This window comes from Perognathus longimembris, chromosome 28 (assembly GCF_023159225.1).
Source record: "Perognathus longimembris pacificus isolate PPM17 chromosome 28, ASM2315922v1, whole genome shotgun sequence".
Taxonomy (NCBI): domain Eukaryota; kingdom Metazoa; phylum Chordata; class Mammalia; order Rodentia; family Heteromyidae; genus Perognathus; species Perognathus longimembris.
The window spans coordinates 77,492,521-77,514,977 of NC_063188.1; the positions used below are offsets into that span (position 1 = coordinate 77,492,521).

Below are 22,457 nucleotides of genomic sequence, written 5' to 3' on the forward strand. Positions count from 1 at the left end.
TGTAACTGTAACCCCTCTGTAACTCACCTTTATAGTAACAATAAAAAAATCAAAAAGTTTTAAGAAGTTTAAATTCTCTGTGTCTCATCCTTATTATACTCACTGGGAATGATGGTGAATGCCTTTAATCCCAGCACTAAGGAGGATGAGGCAATACTTTTTTTCACTGTTTGTTTTGTGCCAGTTCTGGGACTGGAACTCAGGACCTGAGCATTGTCTCTGAGGTTTTTGTTTTCTTTTTTGCTTAATAGTGCTCTGCCTCTTGAGCCACAGCTCCACTTCTAATACTTTTTTTCAATACCTGGTATTGAACTTATAGTAAGCCTGGGGCTTACTACCCAAGTGATTTGTCACTCGATCTACACTCCCAATTCATTATTTAGGATGTGTCATTAAGATTAATGAGCAAGGGCTGGAAATATGGCTCAGTAGTAAAGTACTTGCCTAGCATGCATCAAGCCCTGGGTTTGATTCCTCAGTAGCACATGCAGAAAAAGCCGGAAGTGGCTTAAGTGGTAGAGTGCTAGCCTTGAGCAAAAGGAAGTCAGGGATAGTGCTCAGGCCCTGAGTTCAAGCCCCAGGACTGGCAAAAAAAAGTTGGCATATAGAGAGAGAAAGGCTAAAAAAAAATCAGAAACAAAGAAAGAAGCAGGGCTGGGGATATAGCCTAGTGGCAAGAGTGCCTGCCTCGGATACACGAGGCCCTAGGTTCGATTCCCCAGCACCACATATACAGAAAACGGCCAGAAGCGGCGCTGTGGCTCAAGTGGCAGAGTGCTAGCCTTGAGCGGGAAGAAGCCAGGGACAGTGCTCAGGCCCTGAGTCCAAGGCCCAGGACTGGCCAAAAAAAAAAAAAAAAAAAAGAAAGAAAGAAAGAAGCAAATACTAAAGCCAGGTGCAGTGACAACAGAAATCCTAACTACACGAAAAGTGAGATCAGGAGGACCAAAGTTCCAGGCCAGTCTGATCAAAAACTTTCTAAGACCCTCATTTCTTTTTTTTCCAGTTCTGGGGTATGAACTCAGGGCCTAGGCACTGTTCCTGAGCTTCTTTTGCTCAAGACTAGCACTGTACCACTTGAGCCACAGCACCCCTTCAGGCTTTTTCTATATATGTGGTGCTGAGGAATCGAACCCAGGGCTTCATGTATGCAAGGCAAACACTCTACCACTACGTCACATTCCTAGTCCCATAAGCCAACTTCAGGGCTCATTGTAACAATGAAGAGTTGTCCAATTATAGATTCACAAATAAGACCAATTAAGATCTTTTTTTTTTTTTTAGTACCAGTACTGGGACTTGAATTCAGAGCTTCCTACTCTTGCTTAGGTTTTGTTGTTTTTCCAGTTTTTCTGTTTATGTGGTACCAAGGAATCATACCCAAGGCTTCATAGATGCTGGGCAAGCACTCTACCACTGAGCCACATTCCCAGCCTAACCCCCCCCCCATTTCAAACAATTAAAAATGGGTGTGGTAGCACATGTCTGTCATCCTGGCTTTGACAGAAATGTAAATAGGAGGAACACAGTCCAAGCCAGCCTGAGCAAAATTGATATTCTATTTGAAAAATAACTAAAGCAGCCAGGTCCCAGTGGTTCACACCTGTAATCTTAGCTACTCAGGAGGCTGAGATCTGAGGATCAAGTTTTGAAGCCAGCCTGGAGAAGGAAACCCAAAGCCTCCATCTCCAATTAAGTGACAAAAAGATGGAGTGGAGGTATGGCTCAAGTGGTTGAGTAGAAAACTGTGTGTATGCCTTCCCTGGAGCTTGAACTCAGGGCCTGGGTATGTCCCTGAGCATTTTTGCTGAAGGCTAGCACTCTGCTCTGGTACATGAGCTACAGCTCCACTTTCACCTTTTTTGGTCATGAAATGTAGACAGTCTCACAGACCTTCCCGCCCAGGCTGAGTTTGAATCACAGTCTTCATATCTCAGTATCCTGAGTGGCAAGGATTTGCAGACATGAGCTACCAATGCCCTGATGGTCATAATTTTTTTTTAGATAGAGCCTTGACTATGTAGGCAAGGCTGTCAAAAGCTTGCAAACTCTCTGCATAAGCCTTTCCAGTAGTGGGATTACTGTTATGCTTCGCTGCTTGAGAGACAGAAGCATGAAAAATAATGGGTTGTTTAGTATCAAGTTCCTTTGTGTGTGCATATATGTGAGAGTACACTTGAACTAGCTTTTTTTTTTTTTTTTTTTTTTTTTTTTTTTGCCAGTCCTGGGTCTTGGACTCAGGGCCTGAGCACTGTCCCTGGCTTCATTTTGCTCAAGGACAGCACTCTGCCACTTGAGCCACAGCGCCACTTCTGGCCACTTTCTGTATATGTGGTGCTGGGGAATTGAACCCAGGGCCTCATGTATACGAGGCAAGCACTCTTGCCACTAGGCCATATCCCCAGCCCTTGAACTAGCTTTTTGTTCAAGGCTAGTGCTCTACCACTTGAGCTACAACTCTAGTTCCAGCATTTTGGTGGTTAACTGGAGATAAGAGTAACTGGAGGTAAGAGAGTCACAAATTTTCCTACCCAGACTGGCTTCAAACATTCCTCAGATCTCAGCCTCTTGAGTAACTGCAATTACAAGCATGAGCCACAGGAACCCAGCTAATATCAAGTTCCTTTACATTACTGTTTTTATGTTGGGGGGGTGAGTTTAGGGCCTGGCACTGTCCCTTAGCTTTTTCACTCAAGGCTAGCACTCTACCACCTTGAGCTACAGTGCCACTTCCAGTTTCTGGTGGTTAATTGGAGATAAGATTCTCAGAGATTTTCCTGCCAGGCTGGCTTTAGAACCGAGATCCTCAGATCTCAGCATCCAGAGTAGCTAGCATTACAGGCGTGAGCCACTAGCACCAGGCTTAAATTACTTTTTGATGTTAGATTAAGGAAAACTGAAAGTAAGCTTTTTATCTAACCTTTCACGAAATCAGAATTATAGATCACAGCCAAATATTCCAAACAGGCTAGTTTCAATGGAATTTCCTCTATATTAATCCTTATGGGACTAGAATAACCTAATGACTAGAAGTGTATTTTAGAAGTAGTGTGTTTGCCTAAGGTTTGATGCTACTGAGTTCCATACCTAGCACTATAATAAAGTAACAGCAGCCACAACAAAAAAACACCTTTCATTACTGTTGAAGTTACTTTGTTTCTGCTGGCCTTGGGGCTTGAACTCCGGGCCTGGGCACTACCCCTAAGCTTCTTTTGCTCAAGACTAGCACTCTACCACTTGAGCCACAGTGCCACTTCTGCCTTTTTCTGTTTATGTGGTACTGAGGAATTAAACACAGGGCTTCATGCATGCTAGGCAAGCACTCTGCCACTAAGCCACATTCCCAAGCCCAAGACTCTTTTGTTTTGTTTTGTTTTTTGGCAGTCTTGGGGCTTGAACTCAGGGCCTAATCACTGTCCCTAGCTTCTTTTTGCTCAGGGCTAGCATTCTACCACTTGAGCCACGGTGCCACTTCCAGATTTTTCTATATATGTGGTGCTGAGGAATCAAACCCAGGGCTTCATGTATATGAGGCGAGCACTTTTACCACTAGGCCATATTCCCAGCCCCTCCAAGACTCTTATCTCCAATTAACTACCAGAGTACCAGAGGTGGAGCTGTGGCTCAATGTGCTAGAGCTTTAGCCTTGACCAAAAGAGCTCTGGGGCAGTGCCCAGGCCTTGAGTTCAAAGGCCATGACAGACAAAAAAAAAAAAAAAAAAAGAATTTCACTGACTTTCCTGCCCAAGCTGGCTTCAAACCAGCCTTGCACTCTTACTCATCTTTTTCACTCAGGACTGGCACTCTACCTCTTCTCACTCTGAATTCGCAGAAATGCAACTGAGTAGTAATAAAGATGGAGCTGCATGGTAAAAATGCTTGCCTTTCATGTGCAAAGCCTAGGTTTGATTCCCAGCACCTTAGCAACAACAAAGCTACTCCTGAAAACACCCATAATTCAAGCACAGATTAATGCTTTTATGAGGACAGACCTCACGACCCAATTATCTCCCTAAATACCCTCCTCCATATACCATAAGCCCATGAATTTGGGAATTCAGTTTGCAATCGATGAACTTAGGGGACATATTCAAGCCACAGACATACCCAAGCATTTCCAATATTTGGAAACTGGATACAAGTGGAAAAGTAGCCATATGTAGAAAGAAACAATGGCTTGTGCTGGGAGATGAAAGGGGAGAGCAGAGACATGATTTCTAGTTTGCCAACATAATTATTATCTGGTTAACAGAAATCTCCAAGACAGGGGAGTGACATAAGCCAACCTGAACTGAGTTAAATACATTCTTGGATATGGGGAAGTAGAGACTAGAAAAATAGAAGATTGGCTTTCCTGAGGAGTCAAATAACAACACAGGACTTGAACAATGTAGATGACCATCAATAGGGAATGGCTAGCCAGGTGCTGGTGGCTGGTGCCTGAAATCTTAGCTACTCATGAGGCTGAGATATGAGGATGCCACTTCAAAGCCAGTGGGGCCAGAAAAGTCTGTGAGACTCTTATTTCCCAATTAACCAGCAAAAAGCCAGAAATAGAACTGTGGCTCAAGTGGAAGAGTGTTAGCCTGGAGGGGAAAATCAGCTAAGGGATAGTACCCAGGCTATAAGTTCAAGCCCCAGTACTGGTATGCCCTTGCCTGCACGCGCGGGTGCACACACACACACATAAGGGATGGCTGATCAATGACACATTTGTATCATGGAATGTCATGAGCCAGTTAAAAAGGATAATCTAAAACACATGTCTTCAGTGTGTGTGTGTGTGTGTGTGTGTGTGTGTGTGTGTGTGTGTGTGTGTGTTCCAGTCTTGGGCTGGAACAGGGACTGGAGGTGTTGTCTCAACTTGTTTTTCCTCAAGGCTAAAGCTCTACCACTTGAGCCACAGCTCCACTTCATAAGTTTTGGTGGTTAGAGATAATAGTTCTATGGACCTTACTGACCAGACTGTTTTTGAGCCTCAATCTTCAGATTTCAGCCTCTAGAGTAGCTAGCTAGGATTATAGGCAAGAGCCACTGGAGCTTGGATAAACACATATCTTTATATGTTAATACAGTATTTTAAAAAAGAGAGAGAGAACAAAGAATGAGTAAATTGTATCTGGATAAGTTTAAGTGTTTCTCCATGTCTTACAATTATATGTGAATCTACACCTAACTTAAAAATTTTAAGTTTAAGCCAGGTGCTGGTGGCTCACACCAGTAATCCTAGCTACTCAGGAGGCTGAGAACTGAGGGTGATAGTTCAAAGCTATCCCATGACACTCTTATCTCCAATTAACCACCAGAAAACCTGAAGTGGATCTGTGGATGAAAGTGGTAGAGTGCTAACCTTGAGCAAAAGAGCTCAGGGAGAGTGCCAAGGCCCAGAGTTCAAGCCCCATGACTGACAAAAAAAAATTCTGTAAGGTCCACTCCTGGGAGGACTATGTGCAGATGCCCCCTCCTGCCTAAAGTCTCCATCCAGTACCTGCATTACCAAGGTAACTGGCATACCTGGAGCCAGCCACCTCCCCACACCTGGCCACACCTCCCCATCCCTGCCCTAGATAAGGCCTGGGTGGGCAGTGGGTTGGCCCTTATCTCCGACCACTCATCCTCTTGGGCACAGGCCAGCACTTTGGGTAACAAACTTTTCTCCCTGAATACCGCGTGGTGTTCTCCTTCATCGGCTACCTACTTTAATAAACCTTACAATTTCCAGTAAAATTTGTAATTCAGGACTTTGTTTCCACAGTAAGCTTTTCAATCTTTTTCCATTAAAAAAAAAAGAGTTTTGTTTTGTAAATAAAAGAGCTGAGGGTGGTGTAGGGAGAATGAAAGCAAAAGTCCCAGCGACTTCTCCCAAACTGACAGAATTGAACTTGCAAGGTATCTTATGTCCGCCCTTGCCCCCAGGCGTCCTCAGCCCTCAGGCTAAATCGAACTCCTTAGGTCCATAAACCGCAGGGGCCACCGCAGGCCAACTTCAAAGATCTCTTCTTACCCTCCAGCCCTCCAGGGGTTAAAGAATTGAGTGCTGGGCCCATTTCCGCCAGGGAAAGGAAGGCACTCTCCCTTCACTCGCCCTCCCCTCCCTGCGCCCTAGGCAATCTGGGTCTTCAGAGGATCCGACTTCTGCAGCCCGAGCTTCTGAAGCTCCCCCCAAGCTCCCCGATCCCTCGGGAGAAAACCCCGCTTGTTACCGGGATGCTCAAAGATCCCCAACCCTCCAAGAAGCCGCTCGACAGGATTTTTTGTCCTGGATGAGTCACTTCCGCTCACAGACTCCCTCCTCCGGAAGCAGGGCCTGATGTAAACACCAGAGCCGGGCTTCAAGGCCCGGGAGGTCAGAAAACCGGGCCGCAGGCGGCACCAACCGCGGAGATCGGGTTGGGGGGGGGATTCGTGGAACAAAAGAACAAAGGCAAGAAGCAACTAGAGCATGATCCCAGGGGTTGGTCGGCGTCGTGGGGAGAGGGTGTTTTGTGGAGGGGGGGGGTCGGTATATGAAGGTTCTCAGACAGATGTGTTAAAGGGACACAAGATTAGTCTTGGAAGAGAAGGAGGCATCCCAGGTAGGGTTTTGGGGTGGTGCGGGTATTTGGGATACAGGTGTGTGAACTGAGTCTTGGGCGGTGGGGCTGTCTTGGAGTCAGAGTGACAGAAGTTCTTACAGAGGGAAGGGGGGAAGGTTTGGGCTCTGAGGATGGGCATTGGACCTAGGCACCTGTCTTGGGATGCTATTAGAAGGGAGGATGTGACTCCTTGGGGAGTGGGAACTCTCCTAGTACAAGGTTTGTGGTTCAGACTTTTCTAGCCAGAGTATAGGGTGGGGTAGCCTGAGAAGGGGTCCTGGGAGGGGAGCTGCACCTTGAGGCCAAGTGGAGGGGTGGGGTTTGGAATCTAGAAGAGATAATGTAGGGGAGTGGTATACATTTTGGTGAGTCTGGCCTGAGGGAAGAGATGCGCTCTTAAGATTAAAAATGAGAGTTCCTGGTAGTTTGAGTATTTAGTTCCTAAGGGGGCTTCACAGAAGAAGGCTCAGGGAAGGCCTGCGTAGAGGCAAAGCATGGAGGGGTAAGGATGAAAGGACTCAGGTAGATGCGTGGCTTGGCTGGAGTACCATAAGAAGGGCATGAGAAGGGGACACCTGTGAGTAGCAGGCCACACAGCAGTCTCAGGAAGGGGGTGTGTGTCTGGACCTCCTTCCTCCCTATTTGCTGGAAAGTGAAGTTGGGGACTGGGTTGAAGGTTTGAAAATGAGAAGCAGTAGGGAGTTATTCTAGGCTACGTCAGGCTTTAGAACCAAGACTGACTGGGAGTAGGGAAGGGAGACAGACTCCCCCATGATGTCCAGGCCAACTAGTTAGGGCTGGTATCTAATCAAAAGCTGGTGCGTGGAGGGGGAGTTCCAGGTCATTGTTGGTCTGGATCTGGGGTGGGTTGAGAGAAAATGTGAGGTTCCTATCTAGCCATTTGGTTTGTGGTATTGGTAACTTAGAGCAGAGACCTTAGGATACCTCCACGAGTGTTTTTGTCTTTCTAGTCCGCCAAAGAACTTAGCCAAGTCGGAAAGAGACAGCAACTTGTGGACAGAAGTTTCTACTGCTTGGAAATTCATTTCAACTATATCCTGTTCGTTGATGCGACAGCAATTCTGGACCATGTCTCAGCAGCCACTTCGAGGAGTAACTAGCCTACGTTTTAACCAAGACCAAAGTAAGAGGCCTGCACTGGTATTCTTGTGGAAGGGGGGGAAGGGAGAGGGGTCAGAGGTGACCCCATGGGCCTAACTTCTTCCTTCAGCATTGTCTAAAGAAGTCAGATTCCTTTTATCTCCAGGCTGTTTTTGCTGCGCCATGGAGACAGGTGTGCGCATCTACAATGTGGAGCCACTGATGGAGAAAGGGCATCTGGGTAAGGTGGGAGTGGGAACAGGTGTTGGCGGAAGGGCTGGGCAAGGGTAAGCACTTCCACTGACACACTGATCCCTGTCTAGACCATGAACAGGTGGGCAGCATTGGCCTGGTAGAGATGCTGCACCGCTCCAACCTGCTGGCCCTGGTAGGCGGTGGTAGCAGCCCCAAGTTCTCCGAGATCTCAGGTAAGTGCACTCAGCCTGTCCTTGTTCCAGATGCCCTGAATTCCTGGCTTCCCACAAACACCCAGAGGCACTGACAGATGAGGGTGTCACCACCACAGAGTCTCATAGTGAGGCCTGCAGTTGGGAAGTCACAGGTCTTATAGCTGTGGCATCGTGGTGTTATTGGGGCTGGGCACCTCCAGGGGCTCCTACCAGCAGTAATCCTAGCTACTCAGAAAGCCAAGATCTGGGGATCACAATTCAAAGTGAAGCCAACTCAGGAAGAAAAATCTGAAACTACTGACAATTAACCACAAAAAGCAAATAAGGCAAGAGTCTGTGGCTCATGCCTGTAATCCTAGCTACTCTAGAGGCTGAGATCTGAGGATCTCAGGTCAAAGCCAGCCCAGCCCTCCTGGCCAGGAAAGTCATGAGACTCTTATCTCCAATTAAACAGCAGAAAACTGGGAGTGGCACTGTGACTCAAATGATAGTGTGGTATCCTTGAGCCAAGAGCTCAGGAGCAGAGCCCAGGCCCAGAGTTCAAACCCCATGACTGATTTAAAAGAAAGGCAAGAAGTGGAGCTGTGGCTCAAGTGGTAGAGCACTAGAGCACTATCCTTGAGCAAAAAACAGATTAAGGACAGTGCCAAGGTCCTGAGTTTAAGCCCTGGGACCAGCGTGCGCGCGTGTGCACACACACACAGAGAAAATACCAAGAAACAGTTAATGGAGGTGTAGCTTAGTGGTATAGCACTTGCCTGGTATACACAAGGCCTTGACTTGGGTTCCTATAATCACAAAAACAAAGCAAGAACACTTATTGAGTACCTTTTGTATGTCATGTCCTTAATTATGGAGCACTTACTGTGCAGCTGATACTTAATCTAGGTGAGTCACAGAGCCCTAGAATTCCTCACAGAAATCTCCTGGGGGTATAATTGGGACTCTGGAAGCAGAAATAACTACTGAGGGGAATGTTCCAGGCCTGGGAATGAATCTCCATTTGTTTATGGACTAGTTCCCTATCCAGACATTGTCAGCCCCTTCAACCCTTGATTTCCTCATCTCCAAATGGTAGCAGTTCTAAATTCCATTCTCTCAGAGATTGAGTCTTTGTGTATTCCTTCTGGGTAAGGCTCACATTGTTTAGAGAAATGCCAAACAAGTGGGTTGAAGCCCCATGGGGAGTAAAGGTGAGTCCTGAGTCACCAGGACTGCCCCTCACCTTAAACCTTGGCCAACCTACCCATCTGCCCGGCAGTGCTGATCTGGGATGATGCCCGGGAGGGCAAGGACTCCAAGGACAAGCTGGTGCTGGAGTTCACCTTCACCAAGCCAGTGCTGGCTGTACGCATGCGCCATGACAAGTGAGCTGAAGGAAAACTGGGGTGGGGGGGAAAGAGTCCTAACAGCAAGCGAGAGTCCTACCTGGGCAGCTCCCCTCTCTCTTCATGGCCATCCTGTGTCATGTGACACCTGCAGGATCGTGATCGTGCTGAGGAACCGCATCTATGTGTACTCCTTCCCTGACAATCCCCGAAAGCTATTTGAGTTTGACACCCGAGACAACCCCAAAGGTGAGAGGACCATTGGTATGCATGTGTAATGGTGGAAGACTGGATATAGGACGGAGATGAATGAAAAGAATGGGTACATACTGTGGGAAAGAGGCAGGAAGAGAGACACCCTGCACAGAGATGCTCACATATGCTGAGAGATTCAGTCCATTCCATCCCTCAGTTAGTTCCTGTTCCCCACCCTTGGCCCTGCCCTGAGTGCCCCAGATGACAGCATCAAATATCTGTTGAGGATATAGGTGGGTATGTTGGGGAGCTGTCAGAACAGCTCATTAGAAGCTACAGCTGTTTCGAGGGGGTGTTAAAGTCTGGCCCTTATCTAGCTCCATTCTGAGAATCTGGCTGGCCCGCCATCCCCTTTACTTGTTCTCCACTTCATCCTCACATTCTAGGACTTTGCGACCTCTGCCCCAGCCTGGAGAAGCAACTGCTAGTGTTCCCAGGACACAAGTGTGGAAGTCTACAACTTGTGGTACGCCCTCGAGTGGGAGAGGGTGGCGAGGAAGGTGATGAGGTGGTCTCTCCCTGAGGACTCTTAGCCCTTCTTTTGCCACACCACCTCAAGCCCAAAGTGTTCTTTCCTACTTCAGGACCTGGCAAGCACAAAGCCTGGCACTTCTTCTGCACCATTTACCATCAATGCCCATCAGAGTGATGTGGCCTGTGTGTCCCTGAATCAGCCAGGCACCGTAGTAGCGTCAGCCTCGCAGAAAGGCACTCTCATTCGCCTTTTTGACACTCAGTCCAAGGAGAAACTGGTGGAGCTGCGCCGAGGCACAGACCCCGCCACTCTATACTGGTGAGCACAGGATCTATGTGGTGGGCTGGTGGCCTCCCAGCATGTCACGTGGGCATCGCTGTTGATCTGTCTTCCAGCATTAACTTCAGCCACGACTCCTCCTTCCTCTGCGCTTCCAGTGATAAGGGCACTGTTCATATCTTTGCTCTCAAGGATACCCGTCTCAACCGTCGCTCTGCGTGAGTACCCCCTTCCCCATCCTGTGGCATCCCCAACCCTCTGCTCATGTACCATACTTTGGCTTACTCTGCTGCCTGTAGGCTGGCTCGTGTGGGCAAGGTGGGCCCTATGATTGGGCAGTACGTGGACTCTCAGTGGAGCCTGGCGAGCTTTACTGTGCCTGCTGAGTCAGCTTGCATCTGCGCCTTTGGTCGCAATACTTCCAAGAATGTCAACTCTGTAATTGGTGAGTGAGTAGGAATAGCCTCTTGGTTAGGGGGAAGTGGATGGATAAAAGTCTGGAGGTTAGAACTATTAGAATATGGGGGCTGCTAGGTGCTGGTGGCTCACTCCTATATTCAGGAGGCTGAGATCTGAGGATCACAGTTTGAAGCCAGCCCAGGCAGGAAAGTCCTTTGAGACTCTTATCTCCAACTAACCAGCAAAAAGCTGGAATTGGAGCTGTGATTCAAATGATAGAAGCACTAACTTTGAGTGGAAAAGCTAAAGGACAGTGCCCAACCAAGCCCTGAGTTCAAGCCCCAATACTGTTGCACACACAAAGAATTTGAGGGCTATCAGAAGCTAGGGGTAGACCTACCCTATGACCCAGCCATACCACTCCTAGGCATCTATCCTAAACAGCAAAACCCAAGATATCAAAAAGACATTTGTACTTCCATGTTTATCGCGGCACAATTCACAATAGCCAAAATATGGAAACAACCCAGATGCCCCTCCACAGACAAGTGGATCCAAAAAATATGGTACTTATACACAATGGAATACTACATAGCGATTAGGAATGGTGAAATATTGTTATTCGCAGGGAAATGGTCAGAACTCGAACAAATAATGTTGAGCGAGACAAGCCTAGAACACAGAAAACAAAGGGGCATGATCTCCCTGATATATGACTGTTAACAAAGGGAGACGGAGAGACAGTAGAGACCAAGTCTGGGAAACCAAAAACTGCTTGTCAAATAGTATTCCCCACAGGATTGGGGCAGCGACCCAACAGTATGTAACTAAAACCAAACAATTACTCAACATATAAAGGTCAAAAATTGACCTCTCAGGGGAATACAATAGCTCAAAAGCTATGTATGTACGTTCATATAAGACTACTGTCGACATATGGTCTAATATCGACATTACATTTAAAGCCCTAGGCGAACTTTCTTGGGTGTGGCCACGTGGTTACTGTATATGTTCTTGATACATTGTATATTGTATATATGTCTACCTGACCTAGAGAAGAGATAGAAAAACAGGACGTAAGACAAGAAATGTACACACTGCCCTACTATGTAACTACCCTTTTTGCACAACACCTTGTCAAAAAATTTGTGTTCAATTAACAAACAAATTTAAAATAAAAAAGAAGCTAGGGGTAGCTGGAATATGTGGTTCAACTCCATCATTAGTAAAGGGTATGGCACTTGGATAAATGCCTGTGTAAAGTCCCTGGGCCATGGGGCACATGAGAAAATTACAATGTGACTATGGCTTTGGCAGCCCTTAACCTTTTACTATTCTTTTCCCCTCCCCCAGCCATCTGCGTAGATGGGACCTTCCACAAATATGTCTTCACTCCTGATGGAAACTGCAACAGAGAGGCATTTGATGTGTATCTTGACATCTGTGATGATGATGACTTTTAAGGACCCTGGGGGCTGTGCTAGGAACCTGCAATAGCACACTTCAGAGCCTGAGCTTGGGGGCTGAGGGAGTCCTGTGAAAGCCACCAGCCAGCAAGCATGAATGAAGCCTGGGCCCACTCTCCACTCAAGCAGAGCTATGTCTAAATAAATAGCTCACTTCCCCAGAGCACTTCTTTAGAACTGTTACCAAAGGGCCAGACTAGGAACCTGGGTTATAGGAGATTCCCTGGAGCTCCCAACCTCAAGAAGATTGCCAGGGACCTAAAGAAAATATCCCTAATCCAACCCGGGGATTTAAAAACTTACTAGAAAGATATTTCTGATGTGATGAAATGAATAAAAGGCCCTTAACAGGCATTTACGGCTTGACATCAAGGGTGGGGCACGGGGTTTCCCAGGGAGGTGTGGCGTTCAGGGATCCTAACGGGAAATACAATCCAGCTTGGGTCCTGAGGATCGCGGCTGCCTTAATCGCTGCCTGTTTAGCTACTATGTACTTGGATCTAGGACAACAACCTATACAGTACAGTACAGTACAGTACAGTACAGCGAAAAGTGAGCTCAATAGTGTCTCTTGCCGCCTGGTGAGGCTTGATTTCCCGGCAGACCTTGTTTGTAGCAAATTAGAAGGGATACCATTGGCTCTCTTGGTTATGTGGGCTGGGGCGCCTGCGCAGTACACGTGTCTTGTTCGTCACGCCCAGCTTCCATTTCCCTGTATGCTTCGCGGTGCCGCGAGGTGTGATGGGTAGTGTAGTCCCGACTGCCCTTCGGGCTGGTCCAGCAACCGGCAGGATGTCGGAGGTACGGCTGCCACCGCTGCGAGCCTTAGACGACTTTGTTCTGGGGTCAGCGCGTCTGGCGGCTCCGGATCCACGCGACCCTCAGCGATGGTGCCACCGTGTCATCAACAATCTCCTCTACTACCAAACCAACTACCTTCTCTGCTTTGGCATCGGCCTCGCTCTGGCTGGGTGAGGGAGGGAGGTAGCGGTTGGTTGGTTGGCTGGGTACGCCAGCAGGGCATGGAGGGTGGTCACGGGTCCAGGAGTTGGAACCTGAGAAAAATGCTAGGCCAAGAAGGGCGAATTTAGTAGGAAAAGAATGTCTGAGGGACTTGAAAGAGACAGATCTTGATTTGTTGAAAGCTATGGTAGGAGGGGGGATGGGGAGGGAGAGGAGGGGATTGAGGGATGGGTAGGTTGGAGGAAAGTGACACTAAAGGATAAGTGAGCTAGGAGGTGAATCTGAATGTAATGAAGTCCTGATAGTACCTAGGAGGTGAAGTGATGTTAGGGTCAGATTAAAGCAGCTATAGAGAATTTACGACAGTGACAAGGATGCAGATGTACGGTGAAGGATTTTGGAAGATGGGCTTGTGGAGAATCTCATGTTAGAGGGAAGCTGAGCCATGACTGAACACGCCTGGGGTAGGTTTCTTTAGGGGAAATTTGGGCCCAGAGAAAGAACGTGGGTTGAGAAGCCCAAGACCAGAGATAGATGAAGAATCTGGAGGAGGCACCCTGGGCAGGGCCGAAGAGTGAGATGGAAGCCTGGTGCCCAAGGCACACACCTGTAATTCTACCTCCTCAGGAGACTGAGATCTGAGTGAGGGTCACAATTCAAAGAAAGCCTGGGCAGGAAAGTGTGAGACTTATCTCCAGTTAACCACCAAAAAGCCAGTAGTAGAGCTGCAGCTCAAGTGGTAGAGCACCAGTCTGGTTTTTTTGTTGTTGTTGTGTTTTTTGGTTTTTTTCCTTGGCCAGTCCTGGGGCTTGAACTCAGGGCATAAGCACTGTCACTAGCTTTTTTTTTTTTTTGCTCAAGGCTGGCACTCTACCATTTGAGCCACAGCGCCACTTCTGGCCTTTTCTATATATGTGGTGCTGAGGACTCAAACCCCAGGCTTCATATATGGGAGGCAAGCACTCTTAAGTTCAAGCCTTAGGACCAGCATACACACACCAAGGAGGAAAAAAGGATGGAAAGCTTAGAGGGAGAGGTTAGAAACTATGCAACGGGGGGCCACGGGGGCAGGGATATACCTGGACCTAAGGAGTAAGAAATATGTGTTAACTAAAGGCCTAGGTGAAGGATCTGCAGGAGTTTGGCCCGAGTGGAGGACATAGAGGTAAGGAGAAAATACTAGAGGAACCCGGCTAATGTAGAATAGGGAGGGGGAAAAAAAAGAAGCCAGGCACTGGTGGATCATGCCTGTAATTCTTGCTACTCAGGAGGCTCAGAGCTGATAAGCATATATCCAAGCTAGCCTGGGCTGGCTGAGTTGTGAGATTCTTACCTCCAATAAACTCAGGGAATGAGAATGTGGCTTAGTGGTAGAGTGCTTGCCTAGCATGCAAGAAGTCCTGGGTTCGATTCCTCAGTACCACATACACAGAAAAAGCCATAAGTGGAACAGTGTTTCAAGTGGTAGAGTGCTAGTCTTGAGCAAAAGAACCTCAGGGACAGTGCCCAGGCCCTGACTTCAAGCCCCAGGACTGGCAAAAAAAAAAAAGATTAAAAAATGGAGGTATTGGGAGCCTGGGATGTTAGAGTAGGATGGTTGGGCCTGGGATGGGGACCTTAGGAAGATGGAATTATAGGACTGGCATGGAGGAAATGAGAGTCCACATAAATCACTGGAGGATGGGCTTGTCTTTGGAAGGGTGGTTGGGAATTTGCCAGGCTGAAGGATCCAGAGATGGAGATCCAAAACTCTTGGGGCAGAGCTGGGAATATGGCCTAGTGGTAAAGTGCGCACCTCGTGTACATGAAACCCTGGGTTTGATTCCTCAGCACCACATATATAGAAAATGCCAGAAGTGGTACTGTGGCTCAAGTGGCAGAGTGCTAGCCTTGAGCAAAAAGAAGCCAGGGACAGTGCTCAGACCCTGAGTTCAAGCCCCAGGACTGGCAAAAAAAAAAAACAAAAAAACAAAAAAAAACCTCTTGGGGCCCAGGATCTGCTGGATGGTGAGCTAGCTTAGTTCCTTTGTTTCCACAGGTACTTGCGTCCTCTGTACACACTCCTGAGTGTGTTGATAGTCCTTGTGTCTCTGGGCGTGCTGGTGTGGGCTGCTGAGACCCACATCGCTGTGCGCCGCTGTCGTCGCAGCCACCCTGCTGGCTGCCTGGCTGCTGTACTTGCCGTAGGCCTCCTGGTTCTGTGGGCTGTAGGAGGCGCTTGCACCTTCCTGCTCAGCATCGCCGGGCCAGTGCTTCGTGAGTCTCTACTTACTTAGTAGTTGGATAAATGGCCAGCGCAAAGTTAAGAAGCTAGGCTCACCCTACACTAGTGTCTGAGCTGAGAGGGAGGTTGGGAACCCAGGAACACAAAGAAGCCTCCCTTAAAAGTGCCTTTGGCTTCACTCCCTCTTTCTGGGGACACTTCTATTATTACCCACTTTTTGGATCTCCTAGTGTTATATGCCTTTAAACTGGCCTTGGTTATTGGTCATCTTTTTTGGCCGTGTCCCATTTGCACAGCAAATTACTGGGCCACACTCTCAGGATCCTAGTATCCTGGTCACTCACCACTTGACCTGTCTGTGCACCAATTCCTTTATGTGAGCCCCAATTAGCAAGGTGAGGCTCCATTCCACTGATCCTACTTCTCTTGATATTGCCCACAGTGATCCTGGTGCATGCCTCTCTGCGCCTGCGCAACCTTAAAAACAAGATTGAGAACAAGATCGAAAGCATTGGTCTCAAGCGGACACCAATGGGATTGCTACTTGAGGCATTGGGACAAGAACAGGAAGCTGGATCCTAGGTGCCTGGCATCTGGATTCGGAAGCTGAGCATCTCACACCCCTAACCCATACCCAAGACCCCAGGGCCCTTTCCCATTCTTTAAAATAGGAGCCTAGAGCCCCTTGTTAGTTGGAAAATAGGACATCCCAGTCCAAAACGAGGATGTCCCTCATACCCAAACCCCTATTACCTAGGGACCAAAGTCTTCCCCAGCCCTGAATTTGCAACCCAGAGCCACCTATATCCAACTCTCAAATTAGTTTGAGTTCAGAGTATCCATGGCAAATCACAAATGGTGGAAACAGCGATACTCTCTTAACTAACTCTGGGGCTCAGTCGTCTTCCATGCTCAACCCCAAAGCTGAGGCCCAGGAAGGGCATTCTCAAATCTTAAACCTGGACTAAGGCTTCTCTGGACCCTACCCCAGTTTAGAACCCAGTAGACATAACATAATCTTAAACCCAAGTCCTAAGTGTCCTCAGCTGGGTGGACTGAGGTGTCCTGACCTTGCTGAACCCTTGGTCCCAGGTGACCCCTAAACCTCATCAGTCCTAGAAGCCTTTTTCTAGCTCTGCTTAGAGATTTTGCTTTTTCTTCCTGTGTTCCACAATGTCCAGGACCAAGGGCCAGGGATAGCCCCAGCTGGGAATGGGGCACATTTATCAGTGTTGCTGCAACAATAAAGCGTTGCATTTCTTCAGCCAGTTTGGCCTCTATGGTGAACTCATTGAACCTTTCAAACAATAGTGGCCTGCTTTTCAAGTCTGCTAGATTTTACATGACTGGGTTTCTGCCAACTATATAGGCCATTAATCAAGCCTGTTGCCTCTGGGTCAACATTAAAACACAGGGAGAGGGCTGGGATGTGGCTCAGTGGCAAAGTGCTTGCCTAGCAAGTGCAACATCCTGGGATCGATCCTCAGTACCAAAAAAGAAAACACACACAAAAAATACAATTAAAAAAAACAAGGCTGGGAATGTGGTTTAGCTGTAGAGTTCTTGCCTCGCATGCATGAAGCCCTGGGTTCCATTCCTCAGCACCACATAAACAGAAAAAGCCGGAAGTGGTGCTGTGGCTCAAGTGGTAGAGTGTTAACCTTGAGCAAAAGAAGCCAGGGACAGTGCTCAGGCCCTGAGTTCAAGCCCCAAGACTGGCAAAAAAAAAAAAAAGAGGGAGAGCCGGGCACTGGTGGCTTACACCTGTAATCCTAGCTACTCAGGAGGCTGAGATATGAGGATCCCGGTTCAAAGCCAGCCTGAGTAGGAAAGTCCCTGAGACTCATCTCCAATTAACCACCAGAAATCCAGAAGTGGCACTGTGGCTCAAGTGGTAGTGGCTAGCCTGAAGCTGAAGTGCTCAGGGACAGTGCCCAGGCCCAGAGTTCAAGCCCCACAACCGGCAAAACAAAAAAAGAAAAACGGAGAGAGCTGGAGGTATAGCTCACTGGTAAATCACTTGCCTAGCATGCTACAGGTCCTGAGTTCAATCTCTGGAACTAATGAATATGTAATTTTTAAACACAAAATAAAGAGGGCACAATATATACATTCATCAGTTGAATTACTTAAAAAAAAAAAAGAATTGTGCTGGCAGTAGGACTTGAATTCATGGCTTGAGCACCATCCCTTGGCTTTTTTCCCCTAAAGTCTAATGCTCTATCACTTGTGCCACAGCTCTGTTAATGGCTTTTTGTGGTTTTCCTGAGAAGGCTGGCTTCAAACCTTCATCCTCAGATTTTAGTTTTTCAAGTAGTTAGGGTTACAGGCATGAGCCACCAGAGCCTGACTAATGAAATGACAGTACTGGAGTTTGAACCCAGGCTTCATGCTTGCTAGGCAGGTGCTTTACCACTTGAGCCACACCTCTAGCCCCAAATCATTGGGAGTTCTTGTTTGAAGTGAGCTAGGAATCTGAGTGCAGGCAGACAAAGAAATCACAAAAGAAAGTCAAAACAGATGACACATCTGGACTGGGGGTGAAAGCCTTTATCATGAGGATCTCCAGTTTGAGGCAGCCTGAGCTACACAGTGAGATCCTATCTCAACAAAGAAAAAAAAGAACATGACACTATCACAATCAATTTCCAGTGTTACTTTCTTCCTACAAAAATGTATTCTTTAGATTTAACTAGAGGTATGGGTACCCAAAGAAAATCAGATAAAAGAAGCAACACAAGGGTTCAGTTTACACATTTATTATATAAATCCCCTTCCAGTGTGGGTAGTATCTTGGGCCCAGATCCATTGGTACAAAAAGAAAAGTTAACACACCAGGTAAAGGGGGTAGGGGAAACCCCCCTCCCAGCTCCAGAAAGTCACAGACAGGTATCATAGAAAACACAGCTTGTGTGGAATTGTTTAAAAAGTAGTAAATGGAAGGAAAGCCAAGGAAGATGTGACATGGCCTGTGGCCCATGGCCATATGTCATTTGAGGATTTTACTGGCATCTACCAGTTGCCAGGTTCAACCACCACAGTATCCCAGGATGCCACATATTCAATGGCTCTATCCCTCTGCCAACCTACTGTGGCGGGGGGAGGGAGGGTTCTCCTGATTGCAGGTGATCAGCACAGAAGCTATGGCTACAGACAGGAACAGGGGCTCCTTCAGGCACTCCCCATCCAGATTCTATCATTCTACATATGGGCAGAGAGCCCACCTGCCCAAGAACTGCCCTGGTAGGGGATAGCAGGGAGCTCTATTCACACCAGAGTCTCTTGGACACCCTAAACAGGGCCCTGAGACCCTATATGGTCCCTTTTGTGGAAGAGGGATTCCTGAAAGGAACCGATGGGGCATGGGGACAGAAATGAACCCAACCATAACAAACTCACAGTTTCCCTTTTTATAAAACGCCTAGTGTTGGGTGAAGACAGTGAATACTAAATCACAACTGTAAACAGAAATGGAAGAAGGGGCTTAGAGTCCCCATATCATCTCCCCTCTTCAAAGCTAGCTGAGGCCCCTCTAGTCCCCAGAACAGCATAAAGGGAGAGAAATAGGTTTATCAGACACCTTCCTAGTCCCATGGGGAGCCAGGAGCCTTGGAAGATCAGGTGGATGATCCCCAGGACTGAGAGCAACCACATCCTAGGGTTCAGCGAGGTCGGCTATGTGCTCTCCAGCCTGAAGTCCTGCCCAGGCCAACAAGGAGCGTATCAGGAGGGGGTCAGACCAATGTCCCTGGGGTCTGGGGGTCAGAACTGGAAGACTGCTCCCCCTCTAGCGTCAGGTCACTTAAACGAGCGCTCAACTCCGAGGGGTACAGGAAGTCCGTGTAGTATCTTTAGAAGGGACAGCAGGTCCGGAGGACAGGTGAGGAAGACGGAGGAGAGAGTAGAAAAGACAGACAAGACACAGAAAGAGAAAGGAAGAGGCTCGTTAAAAGAGGCGGAGGTAGGCACAGCACAGCATAGTACCTTCAGGCTCTCAAGCAAGGGACGTGGAGAAAAGAAGAGGAAAAAGCAAGGGGCACCTATGTCCCCTCCTCCCAGCACCCTGGCTGCAAGGCTCATTACCATGCACTGCTTAAAATATTCAAAATCCTTCTATAGCTTAAGAAAGAACTGCTACCAGTACCCAAGATTCCCCTCCAATGGGATCCCCAGGAATCATTCGGGTCATACCCGGTACACTGCCCCTGCACCAAGAATGCAGCGAGTTTCCTTGTGGTCCTAGTCATCAACAGGACTAGCTACTCCCTAACCTAGATATCTTTGCTATCTGCCTCAAGGAACCCCTACTCCATCAGTAAAAAGCACCCCCATACCTGCCGGAGACAGGGGGCGCTGTGAAACTCCGCGAGTGAGGGAGCGGTGCCTGGCTGGGGGCCCCGTACAGCGCCTGGCCCACCTCATAGCAGCGGGCATGAAGAAAAGGTGGGTGTGGCAGGCCCACATGTGGAAGCACAGGCCGACGCTGAGGCCCCACTGCCAGTCCCGAGTTCCGGATGTACCAGTCCCGCAGCCCCTCCAGGGCCAGGTTCTTGTGGCCGCTGCGCTCGCCAGCCGGGGGGATCCGGGTGGCTGGGGGCATCCACAGCAGAGGGTTTGGATGCACTTCTGGGCCCTCGGCAGCTTCCGGGGGTAGGCCACAGGGCTTGGTACGGGTGACACGGGTGTGGGGGTCCTTGCTGCGGAGGAGGGGGCTGCTGCCATCAGGTGCATACATGGGTTGTGGGCCGGGGAGCATGGCCAGGAGCCCATCTCGGCGGGAGAGGGGTCCTGGGACCTCAGCTGCAGTTAGCAGCTCCCCCCAGCCTGCCCCGCTGCCACCGCGGGGCAGGCCCCGGTCCAAGGAATAGTCCAAGAGGAAGTCCCCACATACAGGTGGGAGCCGGGGGACCCCGCGAGAGGCAGGGGCAGCTGAGCTAGGCCTGGCAGCCCGGGGAGGGTCTGGGGGGCCAGCTGTGCGGGAGGAGAAGGCAGGGGTTGGTTGGGGGCGCTCATACAGCACCTCACTGCTCTTGCAGACCGGTGGGCCGGCAGTAGGGGGAGCCAGAGGGGCAGGCGGGGAGCCAGCTCCCCCGGCTGTTGCCCGGTCCACCAGCAAGGCCTCAGAGCTGTTACTGCGACGGGTGCGAGCGGCGAAGACAGAGGCGCGATCGGAGGCAGGATCCGCCCGGGGAAAGCCCATCTGGGAGTCTTGACTGCCAGACCACTGACGAGAATGGAGACCTTCGGGTCTGAGGCACAGAAGGTAGGTGGGTAACAGACACAGGGTTAGAATATCAGGCAGATGGTAGGAGTGCCCTCACTCCATCTCTTTCTGAGCCCCTGCTTGCAACATCTCTAAACTGGGCCCGGGATTAGATGTGTGCATGATTACATGTGTTGGATGGTGGTGTGTAATAGGCAGCTGAGATTTGATCCTAGCTTGGAAAGCCCTGGGTGTTGGAAATATGGAGAAATGGGGCTGCTGGCTCAGAGAGACATGTAGATATATGTGGGCCTATGAGGAAAGAAGGAAATGCACCAGGCCCCTCAGCTCCTGCTCAGACCCTTTTAGGGCTTCGCCCCCCCTCCCCAGTGCTCAGGCCTGGAATCCAATACCCGCCTCCATACTGTTCCATTCTGAATATGAACCTCCCCCAATTATCCTACCACTCACCATTCGCAAAATGAAGCCCCTCGCCCAAAGGTCAGAATTTTGGTTTTATTGACAGCCTGGGACAATTAGGCATTTAATAAGTATTTAAGAAACAATATATAGTAGATAAAAGTGCAGACTCTAGAGCAGGGGTGGGGAACCTTTTTTTTTTTTTTAACCAAGAGCCCTTGGGTATTTATAGCATCATTCACTGGCCTTACAAAATGATCAGTACAGGAAGATGATTGGAGCAGGCAGCAAGAAGCATACATGTCTCTCCTGTCAGTACTAAATGATTTTGTAGGCCTTCTACAGTCCACTAGCCACATTCCCTACCTCTCATCTTGAGTCAAAATTGTCTTGGTTATAATACCAAGACTCCAATCTACTCACAAGTTAATCTTTCTGTGCCTCAGTTTCCTCATCTATAAAGTGAAATTGACTACACCACCCCCTAAGAGGACTCTTGTGATGGTTAAATTAGTGAATATTATGAAAAACACCAATTACTAGAAGACTGTAGGCACTCAGTACACTTTACCCAAAACTTCTATCTGTATCTTTCAAGGGCAGACATTAGGCTGTTTCACAAATGAAGGGTCAAAGGTTCAGAGGAGGGAAATACACGTCTAAAAGACACAGAAAGCCCACACTCAAGCTTTGATGCTTCTATCCCAATTTCCACCCTCTTCTCCACCAAGGCAACTTCTATTCACCTTTCAAAGCCCAGCTGTTCATGTCCCACACCTTTCAGAAGATTTTCCTCAACACTTCCAGTTAGAACTAATGGTTCCCTCCTGATCCTCAGACCCACCCTCAGTGTCCCCTTACTTGCAGAGCTGGGGGCCAGTGCCCCGGGTGAGGACAGGGGTGGCAGGCACACTTCGCCCCTCAAAACTGGAGGCACTCCTGGGCAGCGAGCGCGTGGGGCTAGACAGAGATGGGCAGGCCCAGGTCGGGGCCCAGGTTAGAGATTACACCCACCAGCAGGCCCACCTGCCAGCCCAGGCTCAGGATCCCATTCCTGCTCCTGGGGAACAGGGGAAGGGACTCCCCTTTACCTGGTGGGGCTGGCCACGGAGTTGCGACGACTCTTTAGATCTCCATAAATATCTGATGGGGGTGGTTTCCATGGGGCTCGTCGCTCAGGACTCCCCCCAGATACTGCCCGCAGCTGGTCCCAGGCCTTCGGTGGTGAGGGGCGCTCAGACAGAGAGAAACAGCCACGGGGCTCCTCTGGGTGGAAGAGAAAGAGTGGGAGTAGAATTCAATGATGGGGCCCAGGATGGGGCAAAGCAAAGGGGTGGAGCTAGGAGAGCAGGGAAGGGA

General features: G+C 48.8%; 3 protein-coding genes across 11 annotated transcripts in view; 2 read left to right on the forward strand and 1 right to left on the reverse strand.

Annotated features, from left to right (window-relative positions):
• The first annotated feature begins 6,139 nt into the window (after positions 1-6,139).
• On the forward strand, positions 6,140-12,642 carry Wdr45 (WD repeat domain 45). 4 transcript variants are annotated; one of them, XM_048335652.1, is made up of 11 exons: positions 6,140-6,478; positions 7,547-7,719; positions 7,843-7,917; positions 8,000-8,104; positions 9,348-9,453; positions 9,569-9,663; positions 10,056-10,135; positions 10,254-10,462; positions 10,540-10,641; positions 10,723-10,868; positions 12,176-12,642. In XM_048335652.1, the coding sequence occupies exons 2-11, from the start codon at positions 7,644-7,646 to the stop codon at positions 12,283-12,285; spliced, it is 1,104 nt and encodes a 367-aa protein (XP_048191609.1). In that variant the 5' UTR covers positions 6,140-6,478; positions 7,547-7,643; the 3' UTR covers positions 12,286-12,642. The 4 variants fall into 4 exon arrangements, with proteins under 4 accessions (XP_048191609.1, XP_048191608.1, XP_048191611.1 ...); XM_048335651.1 differs by having other exon boundaries at positions 6,140-6,443; positions 7,545-7,719; XM_048335654.1 differs by having other exon boundaries at positions 6,140-6,424.
• Positions 12,643-12,912: 270 nt separating this feature from the next.
• On the forward strand, positions 12,913-16,743 carry Praf2 (PRA1 domain family member 2). Its single transcript, XM_048335666.1, has 3 exons — positions 12,913-13,259; positions 15,290-15,507; positions 15,918-16,743. Exons 1-3 carry the CDS (start codon positions 13,030-13,032, stop codon positions 16,055-16,057), a joined length of 588 nt encoding a protein of 195 aa, XP_048191623.1. The 5' UTR covers positions 12,913-13,029; the 3' UTR covers positions 16,058-16,743.
• Positions 16,744-18,237: 1,494 nt separating this feature from the next.
• Positions 18,238-22,457, reverse strand: part of Ccdc120 (coiled-coil domain containing 120) — a 34,802-nt gene continuing 30,582 nt past the window's right edge. For 5 of the 6 annotated variants that reach the window (XM_048335621.1, XM_048335625.1, XM_048335623.1 and 2 more), the window contains 3 exons: positions 22,190-22,364; positions 21,960-22,058; positions 18,238-20,724 (listed from right to left, as the gene is read on the reverse strand). In XM_048335621.1, the coding sequence (XP_048191578.1) occupies positions 19,788-20,724; positions 21,960-22,058; positions 22,190-22,364 (1,211 nt within the window). In that variant the 3' untranslated portion in view covers positions 18,238-19,787. The remainder of the gene's footprint in view (positions 20,725-21,959; positions 22,059-22,189; positions 22,365-22,457) is intronic. The other variant, XM_048335626.1, reaches the window with a different exon arrangement.

Coding starts and splice junctions, on each gene's coding strand:
- Wdr45 (XM_048335652.1), top strand. CDS start 7,644: ATGCGACAGCAATTCTGGACCATGTCTCAGCAGCCACTTCGAGGAGTA. Junction 10,136..10,253: donor GTGGAAGTCTACAACTTGTG/GTACGCCCTCGA, acceptor TTCCTACTTCAG/GACCTGGCAAGCACAAAGCC. Junction 10,869..12,175: donor GAATGTCAACTCTGTAATTG/GTGAGTGAGTAG, acceptor CCCCTCCCCCAG/CCATCTGCGTAGATGGGACC.
- Praf2 (XM_048335666.1), top strand. CDS start 13,030: ATGGGTAGTGTAGTCCCGACTGCCCTTCGGGCTGGTCCAGCAACCGGC. Junction 13,260..15,289: donor ATCGGCCTCGCTCTGGCTGG/GTGAGGGAGGGA, acceptor TTGTTTCCACAG/GTACTTGCGTCCTCTGTACA. Junction 15,508..15,917: donor CATCGCCGGGCCAGTGCTTC/GTGAGTCTCTAC, acceptor TATTGCCCACAG/TGATCCTGGTGCATGCCTCT.